Genomic DNA, 13,917 nt, shown 5'->3' with positions numbered 1-13,917 from the left:
CCCTACGTGGTTTCTGGAATTTATTCTCTCTCACACTGTTGATGGAGAAGATGTGGACATTTCATGAGTTACAGAAGTTGCTTTGGATTCAGGATCTCAATCCGAGGTATGCTTCTATTGGATTTCTGCCAAGGACCCCTCGTTGTGAAACTCTGAATTAGTAAGTACCATGCCTAGGTGTGCTCTTGTTATACACCAGTTTACACAGAGAGAGGCTCTATGTGTCTGTAGCTGTAGGGATTATTATTCACTCAGCAGACAAAAGTAGAGAAAAGCTTGGAGTGAGAAGTTAAGCTTGGATCTCATTCTCTTTTTCTGCTTCTGTGAAAGCAAGCAGGAGAAGTGCAATCCTGATCTACTAGAGAGAAAACGGCAATCATTAACTGCAGGTTCTGGTAGCACAACTCACATCCATAGTATCAATCTTAATCTTTGAGATTCCACCCTTTATAAATCCATGCTGATAGTTATTTCCAAGCATTGCACTGCTGCAAGACAAATTTGGGTAAGAAAAGGTAAAAAAAAAAAAAAAAAAAAAAAGATTTCTGTTCTGCCAAAAAGATTTTCTGTGAACAGTTTCCTGATGCCTCTGCTGCCCCTCAGAATGCTCGCCTGCTAGCTGGGTACCAACTTTTTGGTTAGCTGCACCATGCCAGAAGATCTCTCCCAGCCAACAAGATGCAGGCAGAAAGCAAATTCCTGACACAGATTTTAGAGCATTTCAGAGAGGAGAGAGAGGAGTTAGTTCGACAAGCTGTGTGAATCTGTGAAGGCTGATGAGTCCCACAGGTGTTTACATTTGTCAGATCCAGCCTAATACTTCTCACCCCTGAAACTCAGATCAGAATCTGGCCTGCAATAGCCAAGTGCAGCTGTGGTTACAGCTCTCCCACAGAAGCCAACAGAGTCTGCTTTTTAATTACAATATTTACGTTAACTAACCTGTTCAACCGGGTCAGTATGTTTCAAGCAGGCTTAGGACATACTAATAATCAGCTCACAGAGCCAAAGAGAAGAAATGCAGGATGAATCATTGCAAAGAGTGCTTTCATGTTGCTTCTGATGTGCACCACAAAGGCTTGGGTCCTGTAGGCCCTTTTGTTAGGCAAATCCCCCAAATGAATTATAAAGCAGTTCTGAAAGATTATTTTGAAATGTGTCATGAAAACACATCAGTCCCCTCAGAAGCATCTTTGGTCCTTTTTAGTTTCCCTTTTAGGTGAAAGGGGGGAGGGGGGAATTGTTATTTTTCTCCCTTAATATACCACAAGACAGGTTTTTCCACTTCGTTTACTTGCACTACCCTGATCATCTGTCCACCTCATCACTTTGCATTTCAAAATAATTAATCCCAACACTTATTCCTTTGAATTGTCCCATGAATTCAGTGGTATTGGAAACAGGATGTTTGACAGTTTTTTTGCATATCATCCCTTTCGGTTTGTTAGCCAACAATGTCAAGAACCTCTTTTAGCAGAAGACTACAGCCCTTGGCATAAGGTAACTAAATTCTGTGTAACTAAAAACTAGTAAATAAGAATAAAAAGTAAAACTGATGATATTAAGGAGGCAGATGAAGAATGCACAGTGTTATAGTCTGGAGATAACATAAAAAAGATAAATTGCTAATAAATACCTAGCTCAGATAGAGTAGCTATTGTGCAGAGATCCCTTGAATTCTGTAGCCACCACAGTTTAGAAAGAAATAGTAAAGTACTTGGTAAGCTTTTCAGAAAGGACTTGATTGTTTGTGAGGGTTAGTTTCCAAAAGGACTTTTGGATAACTCCAGGCATCTGAAATAACTCAGGTGCTTTTACCATAAATCTCCTCTACTTGGCTGCTCAACAGCCTACACTTTGGGGCAATGCCAAACCATGAGCACATTACTAGGAAAAAGATGGTTTTCAGAAGCAGCTTCTCTATTCCTGTAATGCTCAGGAGTTACAATTCCACTTCAGAAGGCAATGTGCCTTCTCAAAACAACCTGCCAATCTGTGATTTTTTAGGCAAGGAAATTTTAGCTATTGCATTTGGCATTTTAACAGAGTGCCTGCTTTCACACAGGAGGGCAACTCAAATTATCTGGGTCTTGACATTCATGTTTTGTTGGCAGAATTCCACAACAAAAAAACACTACCAAAGGGACCCTGGTTACTCAGGCTAAGCACTGTATAGAAACCTCCAGCACCAAGGGGTTTCTGATCCAAACAGAAAGATGGCGATGGAGGAAGGAAGTATTTCTGCTTCAATTTTAGACATGGGATGCTGAGACACTTGCAAGAGCAGAGGCAGACCTGACAACTTCGATTGCGACTCTGATGTTCCCAGATCAATGTTCTGGCACCTCTTCTCTTCTGCAGGAATTCTTGAGCTTTGGGAATGTGACTTCTAATGCTCATGTTTCTGAACAGAACACCTCAGGCTCAGTTCATATTGTAATGGCTGTAACACTATCTGAGGTAAGATTTCAGGCTGTAGCTAACTCACACAGCTACATAGTGAGCCGGCAGCAGGAGGGCTAGTCAAGTTCCTGGTGGGGAAATGGCAGATGTCAAGGTCTCCTCCATGACAACTGTGTGACCTTCGGACACTTTTGCTATGCCTTACCCTTTGTTTTCAGTTAGGGCTCGAATATTCTTATCTCTGTTTTTAACTGTATAGTTTGTCTATGGTTTCCCCCATTTTCTGCTTAAACTGATACTTTATATGAATCTTCAGTGTGAAAGAGTTAATTCTGTAATTTATAGAAGTCAAGGATGGAAAGGTAAGGCACCCATTTGATCTCCTACTTGTCTTTTATGCAGTGCTTGAAAAAATGACCAGGAGTGCTTTATTTGAAACAGTCTAGCATGTCAACAAGATGACTAGTTAGTTCTGTATCCTTCTTACAAAAGATGTGGCAAAGAGAATCTAAAGTGTGGGATACAACACTGTAGGAAGAGAAACCATAGGGTTAGCAAGGACTAGAGAGAAAAATTCAGGAAGTCCTCTTTTTAACCCGGAAATAAAAAGTGACACCCTGCACTTAAAATGCCTGGGGCGAAATCACAGCTGCATTGAAACCAGCAAGAATTTGGCTTTTGTTTCTGCTGCAGCTAGGATGACACCTCCATGCTTATGGCTAGTTAAGAAATACTTTACTTCAAAAAACTACTTACCTTTGCAGGTAGGTGGTGTTGTCCATGTTCCATTTTCTAGGCAAATGCTTCGCAGGGGCCCCTCCAGCATGTAGCCACTGTAGCAGGAATAGGTGATCACGTCTCCATACTGATAGAAGCTACCATGGATGAGAGCATTCTCTATGTGAGCTGGGGGCCCGCAAGATATCTCTAAACAAAAGAAATCACCCAGAGGCTGGTGAGCTACAATGCCTGCATGACATGTTTTCCAACTCCGTGCTTTGCCCACAGGACTCAGGAGATGCTAAGACACCTCTGATGAAAATGCAGGGCTTCTCCACAGTGCAGGTACCCACAGGGTGAAACTGTATGTACTCCCACGTGCGTGCCAGCAAGCATGGAGAAGACCAAAGCATGGAGAAGACCAGCAACAGCAATTTTAAGTAATGCAACAATGACTATATCTACCAGACAGCGCAGAAACTTTCAGATGGTCCTAGGAAATACATGAGACTGGGTTTGCAGGGGGAAGTGATGCAACTAATCAATACCGCTTCTAAGAAGCCAAAAAGCCTGAAAAATGACTTCATGCCTTGTATCAGTGTCAATGAATACAATGAAGGAACACCTCTCCCTACAGCCCTTGTCTCAACATAATCTCACTGGAATCATTCCGGGTATGCAATAATCAAGCCCAGCTGCATTGCTTGCAAAAGGTAAATGGAAAAGAAAATTACAGCAGAACCTAAAGGCCAGTAGCATGAGTGCATCTAGGGCATCAATTTGTAGACATATTCTGGATCTTCTTCCTGAAATAACTCTCTTAGAAAGGAGATATAGCTCTTTTACACAGCTTTTAAGAGCCAGGGTCTCTAGAAGCAACCCAGCTCTCCATAGGACAATTGTAGATAAAAACTCTGTTCTTTATCACAGATTCACAGAATCATCTAGGTTGGAAGAGACCTCCAAGATTACCGAGTCCAACCTCTGACCCAACGCTAACAGTCCTCCACTAAACCATATCCCTAAGCTCTACATCTAAACGTCTTTTAAAGACTTCCAGGGATGGTGACTCCACCACTTCCCTGGGCAGCCCATTCCAATATCTAACAACCCTTTCGGTAAAGAAGTTCTTCCTAACATCCAACCTAAACCTCACCTGGCACAACTTTAGCCCGTTCCCCCTTGTCCTGTCACCAGGCACGTGGGAGAACAGACCAACCCCCACCTCGCTACAGCCTCCCTTGAGGTACCTATAGAGAGCGATAAGGTCACCCCTGAGCCTCCTCTTCTCCAGGCTGAACAAGCCCAGCTCCCTCAGCCGCTCCTCGTAGGACTTGTTCTCCAGGTCCCTCACCAGCTTCGTCGCCCTTCTCTGGACTCGCTCAAGCACCTCCATGTCCTTCTTGTAGTGAGGGGCCCAAAACTGAACACAGTACTCGAGGTGCGGCCTCACCAGAGCCGAGTACAGGGGGACAATCACCTCCCTAGCCCTGCTGGTCACACTGTTTCTGATACAAGCCAGGATGCTGTTGGCCTTCTTGGCCACCTGAGCACACTGCTGGCTCATATTCAGCCGACTACCAACCAATATTCCCAGGTCCTTCTCTGCCAGGCAGCTAGAGAGCTCTGCCAATACGTCTGTGCTGTTACCCTCCTGTGTGACACAGACGTGCCACCAGCCCTACAGAGGCAGACCGTGTCCTGGCAGAACCCCAACACCTGTACTTACTTTCGCACTTAGCCGTTGTTGGAGTCCAAGTCTCATCAGCATTGCAGGTGATCACAGCCTGCCCTTTCAGCTGGTAGCCTTCCCTGCACCTGATGGAGACATTCTGCCCAACATAAAAATCCACCTCGGAGAGAAGGGCGTTCTCTGGGATTATGAAAGGCACAGGGCAAGGGTTTGCTGTTCAAAGAAAAGGTGCGAGGGAAGAGGAAGGAAAAAGAGAGGAAAGGAAGGAAGAAAGAGAGAACTTTATTTCTGCAAATTTCAAAATCAGATCATATGAAGAGCAATAGAAATGGATGCTACTCACAAGTCCTATTTGTAATTTAATGAAAAGTTACGAGATTTGGGTTATAAAATAATGTTAAAAGATTTGATTCTCTGCTGTCACATGACTTTCTACATACTCTGTTGAAGTCAGTGGAAGATATACTAAGGACTTAAGTGGGGAGTATCATATGTTACAATCACACCATTCTCTCCTGTCCTTCCTGGTTATCATAGCCTTTATATAAAAAAGTGAGACCTACTCCACTTTTAAAAAGAGTCAAACTTATTCCACTCCTTGTTCTGAGGGCCTGGATCAATAGAAAACAGCATAAAATCCAGGTGTTTGCATAGAGACATTAGAGTTCTGAATTTCTCTGATAACCTTATTTATTACTGCCTGCAAGCTTGCTGAGGTCTTATTGCATGGTTTACTGCTCTCACCATGAATGTGGAAAAGGCTGGACCTTACCTGCAGCACAGATTAATGCCACATTCCTCAAACTAAAATCCTCTGAGTCCTTTGTTGTACAAAAGCTAAAATGTCTCAATTACTACCTTGAGACAAGAGTAGATCTTAGAAGTAGTTACAAACAGATACAGCAACAATGATGGCTACTGTGGCTGTGCATGCACGGTATACACGTGTATAAGATGCTGCTTCATAGAATCACAGGATAATTTATATAGACATTTAGTCCAACCTTCTTTTCAAAGCAGGACCAACTAAGTCAGGCTGCTCTAGGCCTTGTACAGCTGACATTTGAGTATGTCTGAGGATGGACATTTCTCATCCTCTGCAGGAACCCTGTTCCAGAATTTGACTGCTATCATAGTGAAAAGTTTCCTCAAACACTTAATTGGACCTTCCTTTGTTGCAGCTTGGGTCCACTCCTTCACACCCTACCACTGTGCCCCTCTGAAAGAAGTCTATTTCTTTTTTATTTACACCCTGCCAGTAGTCATTTGCAGACAACGATAAGGTCAGTCCTTGCCTTCTCTTCCAAAGGCTGAACAAATGCCTTTCTCTCACCTGCTCCTCATATATCAAATGGCTGAATCCAATCGACTCCATTTAATGTCAGCTTTCCAACCAAAGGGAGTTATGCAGAACACAGCTTGTTATTTTACTGTCAGAAAAATACGCTCAGACAAGATAATGCTTTAACATCTCTCAGCAACTGCTTCCTTTGTTCCTTTGTAAAAACAGGATGCACACCAATGTATCTCCTAATGCGGGTCAAACCAATTTTTTAAACTATGAGTGACAAATTCTGCTCATGGCCACTCCAGAAGAAAATTACAGTGCATCTCCACAAATATCTGCAGAAGTTGCTCTCAATTACTGTCGGCTTAAATGAAGAGCAACCTAGCCTTTAATGCTTAAAAGTTGAGACCTCTTTTTCATTACAAAGCAAACACACACGTTTACAGAGAGGCAAGGGATTGCTCCATCTTCCATCCCTTGTGCACTCTGCTGCAGGTTCTCCTTCCAAGCTGTATCCTCTCTTGCAGAAATATGCTATAGTACTGCCAACTGTATTGTTTTCATAAATCGCCTTCCCATTCAGCAAGGAAAGTGGAACTTTGCATCTGGTCTCTGCAAAGGAAGAGCTCTCATTAACTCAGCTTGATATCAGACCTGGACTTCCAACAGTTCCTGAGTTACTCACACAGTATGTTTAAAGTAGCAGCCACAGACTAATAAACCATGAAGAGCATTGAGGGACAGTTCAGTAGCCCCAGTAAGGCACCGCAGTCAAGTCAGGGAAGGAGCTCCTCCCAGTGATAGAGAAAAGCCACAGCCACACGTTTATCAGGTCAGCAACATTGGGCAGAGAGAGGGAAGGACACATTTATGGCCTCGTACTGGGGTTTTGTAGGGCAGAACATGGAGATGGTTCCTTCTCACTGCTAAGAGAGACCTCAGAAACTTGCAGCCCTTTGCAACCTCCTTTTTTGACAGACAAGAAATACCAGATGAGATGCAGGATGGGTTTGATGGAAGGTGCTGACACTTAAATTTCTAATTGCTCCCCTCAAGATTCTCTGCTGTGTTTCTGAAGCCAGCAGGCAGACAGCCCAAGGAAGTGAGATGAGCAAAAAATGGACAAATGTACTTCTGAAAGGAAAGGAATAGCGTGAAGCCCAGACTTTGCCTTTTCATGGCTAAAAGGCCAGGAAAGGAGAACACTCATACTTAATGATACTGGAATTTACTATGCTTCTATACACTTTATACGTTGAACAGAGTCATACAACAACAGTGGCTACCTGTTCATGTTTGGGACCTTAAGTTTTTGTTCCATTTTTATGTTGACAGCCTTGCTTCCACCAACTCTGTATGACACTCTGTATGACACAGACAGTTTTTGCTCGACACTTACTCTGCTTGGCATAAGCTACAGGACCTACCGAGGGAGCATCTGAAAGCACTAAAGGGCAAAATGGTACATCGTTCACTCACAGCATTTATTCAAGTGAGGAGAGTGGAGATAAAGGCAGAGCTGCTGATATTGTCCTTGAGACAATCCTGTTGCTGGGTTTGGGGCCCAAAATTCAGAGGAAGAATATCAAAGTAGCAACTGACTTCAGAAGGCTGCTGGGAGAAATTTCATGTCCTCACAGTCCATCAACTTTAGTTAATGGTTCGATTTTCTCAGATGATAAGCAGTGTCATCTCTCACTAAGATTGTAAAACTGCAGATGAAGACCTAAAGAAAGATGATGTCTAAACCTCCTTATGGTTTGGTAATAGGCACTGTTCCTTTTGAGATGTTTCATTTATCATGCACAATTTTTAACACACATTACAGAATTGCTTCCAGAAAGCAGCTTACTCCCTGGATTATGTGATATACATGCATGTGGGGGGAGGTACTGCTTATCCCAGATCAGAATGTGCCAGGCCACGACACCAAATGTTTACCTTCACACGATGGTAAAGGTTTACTCCAGCTCCCATTGGTAAGACATGTGATATTCTGGGGTCCAACAAGGTGATACCCAGCGCTGCACACAAAGGTTACGTTGCTTCTGTACGTGCTTCCTGTAGAAATGGCCTCTGCTTTTTCTACTGAAGGATGCAGCCCACAAGTAATTCCTATAAGAGAAGAAAAAATTTTGGTTTTATACAAACAACAAAGCCCATTCTGTCTGGCTGGCATACACTGTCTGCAGTTCTACTCACAGACTGAATTAAAGGAAAGATGGGAAGAAAGAATCTGTGAAGTACTACATGAGAAAGGTTATGTAATGCCTTGCTCGCCCTCTCTCCTGGGGTTCAGGCTGCAGACACCTGAGAGAGACTCTGCCCTGGTGTATCTGACAGTGTTGTAAGTGATCAGTGATCCAGCGACCCAGAATATTTCTTCTGACTAACCCAGAGGATGCATCTCCAGACTTCTCTGCTCCCTGTACAGTGAAAGACGATCTCAGGATGTCCCCAAGAAAAATGACAGAAGTTAAGGAAGATCTTGTCCCCTGTCCTGTCCTTATGGCACAGACCATGCAAATTGGTCAAAGCTAAGAGAAAGGAATACAGGCAGTAGGACTATGACATCACCATGAAAAGATGGAAAATAATTTATTGGTAGAAATTGCAAAATTTGGGGATTTTATTTATAACTTGTATGAAATAAGTCATAGATCCTGCTCCTGCAATTAATCACCTTCTGCTTCACAGGACCAAGATTTGATCCTAAGGAGCAGAGTCTCGATCTCCAGACATACCAGGGACCAACACATATTAGCCTTGACATTACAGAGACAAATCACCTCAGTGCATGGTGTTCAAGGCCCTGCAACCCACAGTGCAAAGCAAATGAAATAGAGCAGGACGCACTCCTCTAGTAACCTGAGCACAGCTCTATGGTTGTTCATTTTCTCATGTCAAGAGGAGCTCCCTTCAGATGGGAGAGGAGCTGCTGGTGAGAACCTCTCAGCTGGCTTTTCTGCTGGCTCCTCCTGTTACACCCCCAAATGGAGCAGGAGATCAGGTGGAAGACAGCAAAAGTACGATGCCAGTTAGTTTCCTGACCCTCCTGGGAAACTGCCACCGTGTCGCTGTGCTTGCTACTTACTCCTGCATAAAGGAACAGAGGGGCTCCACTTTTTGTCAACGTGGCAAATCCTTTGGCTTGGTCCCTGTAGTTCAAAACCTGGGTCGCAGCTGTAAAAAACCTCACTGCCAAACAAGAACTCCTCTCCCTGAACAGATCCATTTTCTATCTCCTCTGGGGGCCCACATGATACCACTGTAACATAGGAAATATACTCCAGACCCAGTGCATACAGCCTGTCCTGCTCCTAGCTCCTCCATGATTTTTACCCTGACAAACAGGGAAAGAACACTGTGTTTATATGGGCATTCCCAGCTTTTTTGCTCCTGAGTAGCAGAACAGCAGCAGAATAATATTTGGTGCTCTCAGATACTGCTCAAAGACAAAATCCATTGTGACTTTATTGGCAGGAGGCCTTGAAGCCAACAGCTGAACTCCATGTAAGTATTTCTGTTGACAGCTTCTGTTTTGGCACTGCAGGCAGAGGGAATCAGACATCGCACAGAGCTGAAGTACCTTTGAAAATGAGCATCCATAGAGATACAGTTCAGGATGTTGAGTATCCACAGCTCTGGGCAACTGTGGTTCTTAGGTTCTTAGCAAAGGTTCTTAGCAACCTGAGAAACCATGACCTCAAATGGCAGCATTGTTTAAATTTCGGATATTACTCTTCCAAGATGGACAATAATCTGTTAAAGTAATATGACCGTAATCTCTTGTATCAATAACCTGATACAAGACAACAGCTCTTCAGGTTGTCATTGCTACTCTTTTTTTGTGTAGTTTCAGAGAAACTCTGCTGTTTCTCTGAACCCCCTGTACCTCATCTTATTTAACCATGCAGTTAATAGAAAATGTTTAAACTTCTTAACATCATTAACAATTTCCATTAAACTTATCTAAAGATGCAAAAAGCTGAAACAACAGAAGGAATGTGTCAAAGGCTCCTCTAAGCATGCAGCCCTATGTCTGAAGTAAAGTATACGTAAACGGAAGGATTGAACAACAACCCCTTTGCTACCTGTTTGCCCAGCTTTCTTAGAGGTACAGGGGCACAGTAGTGGAAAGTTGTAGTGATTTCCTTAACACAGGTACCTGTGCACACCAGCAATTCTGCACGTCTCCCAGTGTGCTATCAGTGGTACTTACTGACAATTTTTAGACATATGAAGACAGTATGAGTTATAAATTGGGCAAAATGACCACAAGTGTCTTCAGGCTAAAAGCACCCTCGACCAAATTCATCAAGTGACAAACTCAGATGGAACATACTTCTGCATGCTGGCACTGTGCCACTCCAAAGCTTGTCTTCTTGGCAGGTCCGTTCCGTATCACCCTACAAAACAAGAGACATTGCTCAAAGAACAGCTTCACTTAGCAATCCTTTTTTTTTCCCAACAGCTCTGGTATACAGCAAGGCCAGCATGTCTTCCCAACGGGTACATATACCCACATAAAGACAGAATTAAATGCTTGTAGCCCAAGCTGATGAGGAGAGTTTAGGCTAGAACTCCTTCCTGCAAACTGCAGGGTACTGTTTACAAACCAAATGCTAGTGGGTCAGTCAGTTTCCTTGTCCTTCTCCCTGGAGTATCACTGTTTTTGTCAGTTTTGCCATTCTTGTTCCCAGAAATTGTCATGATAGCACGTTTTCTCCTTCCAGTACTCACTTAATGAAAATCTAACTTGCGTTCTTTTCACCAGGCATTACAGCCAATGTATTTTCTTTCTGGAGAGAAAAACACAGGACCTCTAACAAGAGGGAAACACACTGACACTAGGTGGCGAAGCTGGCCTACAAAGCACACAGATCGACCTTTTTCACTATACAAAAGCACTGATTTATTACCACCAAAAATACAGCAATTCTACATATCTGTCCTCTGTCTCTGTTTCTGTCTGGAAATTAGATTTATTGTTACCCGTGAATTCTCTAAACTCTTCTTTTTATATATACTGAGAGACCAAGTGAATGCAATCCTGTCTGGGTGTATGAAGTTTGTATTTATTATCAGTCACCACTGCACGAAGGAAGCACGATACTGCATTTTGTTTGGTACTCATGAAGTGCAGAGTTAAGAGACAGCACCTGTCACTGCTACCTCATACATCTGGACAGGATTATCCCACATCCTGCCATCACCTGGGGATGGTGAAGGCCATGCTGTACCTCAGCAATGAATTTTCAGTTCTGAACTCACTGTGATTTTGAAAATGAGGCTGCTATGAATTGGCTAGCATGAGTCCCGATAACTGGGTATCAGTAGTGCTCCAGAGCTAAGCAAGGAACAATAGCCCAATGCTCATAGTAAAAACAATAGACAGGAAAGGACTTTGTTCACATCTACACCACGGAATAAAGCTGCCATTAAACAAACTGCAATCTCTGTGTTTTATCAAAGAAGACAAAACACTTCTACATCATCTAGCAATATCACAGAACTGAGGGCAGTGCCATTTATCAGGAGCTTTGAGTTTTGAAGGCAGAATGCAGAAGACATAGAGCTTGGAATATTATGGGACTGGAAAAGGGAAGAAGATGATCTAACTGAGAACAGAGAGCGAGCTCAAGAGAGCACATGCGAGAAATTTACTCTTCCATGATTTATGGTCACAAGTATGTATAATTATGCACAGAAAAAAAAGCTGTACTTTGAGGATTGAAATAAACTTCAGCTATAAAAAACAACAACACTGAAAGGTATTTGCTGAATACGTGCCTTTGAAGAGGATGCTTATATTTGCTTCAGTTGTACTGTTAACTAATTCAGGTAATACCTCAGACATACCATGAGCATTCTATAGACAACAACAAAAGCAGATATTGAACTTCTATAGCAGCTAAGGAAATATATCAATATGGAGCAGGCATAATACGTTCTCACAGTCATTATGTCAGAACAGGTAAGAACGGACAACTAAAGCTCTGCAGTGCTAGAGATTGAGCTTGCTTACTTGTAATTCATAGCCAGGATTGCATTTATAAAGAACCACGTCTTTATAATTGAATTTGGTGCCAACCACAAATCCGTGCTCTGGAGATTCTGGGGTCCCACATGACACAGGAACACAGATGTCATCAGAAAACACTGGCACCCAAACACCACTCTCCTGAAAAATAAGCAGGATAAAAAGTGTGAATGCATCAGTCCATATGCTAAATTCGTATCTAAATGAAAAAGTTAGGAAAATTGTAGCAGAAACATCCAATAGCTGTGGGCATACTGATGTAGTTAATGTAATACTATCTGTGAAATCTTTAAAGAAACTCAGTAATATAAGTAGACGTCAACAAAAACTGGAGCTCAGTTATGAAAGGAATGCCCAGCATTGAAAGACAGAAGGAACAAAATATAAAAGGGGAAATAGAAACCTGAAAAGCAAGTTCACTTATACAAGGTCATCTAATAGTTCAGGAACCCATCAGGAGTGGAATGAAACTGCAGGTGCTCAGTTCCATGTTTTCTGTACTTTTCTCTTGGCTGAAAGTCTCCTACTATGACTAAGTGCTTCAGCTGCCTGCCCAGGTCCTAAAGAAGGTCTAATACCTGAACAGACAAGCATCAAACACAATTGCTCTTACTTCAACAAATCTTTGTAAGAGCGAAGAGGAGATCCTTTGCTTACAAAAAGTACTAATCCAGTAAAAATGATTCATGATTTACTCTCCTAAATGTGACAAAAGGAATGCTTTTCTGAAGGACAGCATTAGTTATTGACAGAAGAAGTTATTAATTTCCAGTTCTGAAAGTCTATTATGTGTTTACTGGTGAACAAGAAGGCATATATATTATATTTTGCAGGACATGCTTTGCATTTTTTTTTGTTGTGTGCAATAAAGAGCCAAAAGCTAATGAGTGTAAGAGGATGACTCTTGAATTCAACAGAGCCTGCAAAATAGAACAGTGCAGATAATACTATACCTTGCATGTAGATGTGCTCGCTCCCACCAGAGTATAGCCTTCTACACATGACAAAGTGATGTTTGCATTCACAGTGAAGTTGTCCCCAAGTACTATTACATGGGTGATGTTTCCTGGGAGTGGACACTTTCTGGGGCAACAGGAAATACTTTGAGGAGACCACTGTCCATCTTCCTGACAAGTGCATACATCCACCTCTGTCACCATTGTGTAACCTTCCAGGCATCTGCAACAGAGTATTAACACCTGAGCACAGGGAAACAGCTAGGGACAAACTGATCCACAAGTTACAAAGACATTTTTCAACATTATTTGTTCTTAAGCACACCTAGTGACTTTTCTTTTATTTCAAAGGAACCTTTCAAGAAGCATGCCTTGACTGAGTTTATTCTGTTGCAAGAGTTGGAAGTTTCAGACTTCATCTCCAGCTGCTTCATGTTGCTGAAGCATAATGAAAGTGAGTTGGTAGCTTTAGTGCTTAGACAATACCAAATGCCTTGGTGCAGTCCCTGCCATTCCCTTTGTGAGGAGGGCTTTTGGTTAAGTAAACTGTGAGTGCCAAATGCTACTGCAGCTTCTTGATTCCCGATTGCTGGATATCCCATTTGCAGCCAACAATTCTAAAGACAATCTCATTTTCTTCCAAGAGTAAACCAAGCCTTAGGCTGACCACAGATTGCTTGCTTAGAAGTTTCAGGCTGATTTACTCTCTGCCATGCAGTGCTTCACCAAGATCAACTCAGCTGGCTTGCAGGGTCTGGCCAGCAGTGGGTTTAGTTGTAGGTTGGCAGACCCCCTTCATCTTGTTAAAGATGCA

The 13,917-nt window shown here is 42.6% G+C and overlaps 1 protein-coding gene across 2 annotated transcripts in view; it reads right to left on the bottom strand.

The window, feature by feature from the left end:
- Positions 1-13,917, bottom strand: part of SVEP1 (sushi, von Willebrand factor type A, EGF and pentraxin domain containing 1) — a 122,651-nt gene that overhangs the window by 11,221 nt on the left and 97,513 nt on the right. The window contains exons 39-45 of one of the 2 annotated variants that reach the window (XM_082782918.1): positions 13,101-13,326; positions 12,133-12,288; positions 10,450-10,513; positions 8,046-8,219; positions 6,543-6,716; positions 4,853-5,029; positions 3,160-3,330 (exon numbers count right to left, since the gene is read on the bottom strand). In XM_082782918.1, coding sequence (XP_082639044.1) covers positions 3,160-3,330; positions 4,853-5,029; positions 6,543-6,716; positions 8,046-8,219; positions 10,450-10,513; positions 12,133-12,288; positions 13,101-13,326 — 1,142 coding nt within the window. The remainder of the gene's footprint in view (positions 1-3,159; positions 3,331-4,852; positions 5,030-6,542; positions 6,717-8,045; positions 8,220-10,449; positions 10,514-12,132; positions 12,289-13,100; positions 13,327-13,917) is intronic. The other variant, XM_082782919.1, reaches the window with a different exon arrangement.

Source organism: Aythya marila (assembly GCF_965140915.1).
Source record: "Aythya marila genome assembly, chromosome: Z".
NCBI lineage: Eukaryota > Metazoa > Chordata > Aves > Anseriformes > Anatidae > Aythya > Aythya marila.
Note: the sequence above shows the minus strand (reverse complement) of the source record. Positions and strands in the feature narration are given on the sequence as shown.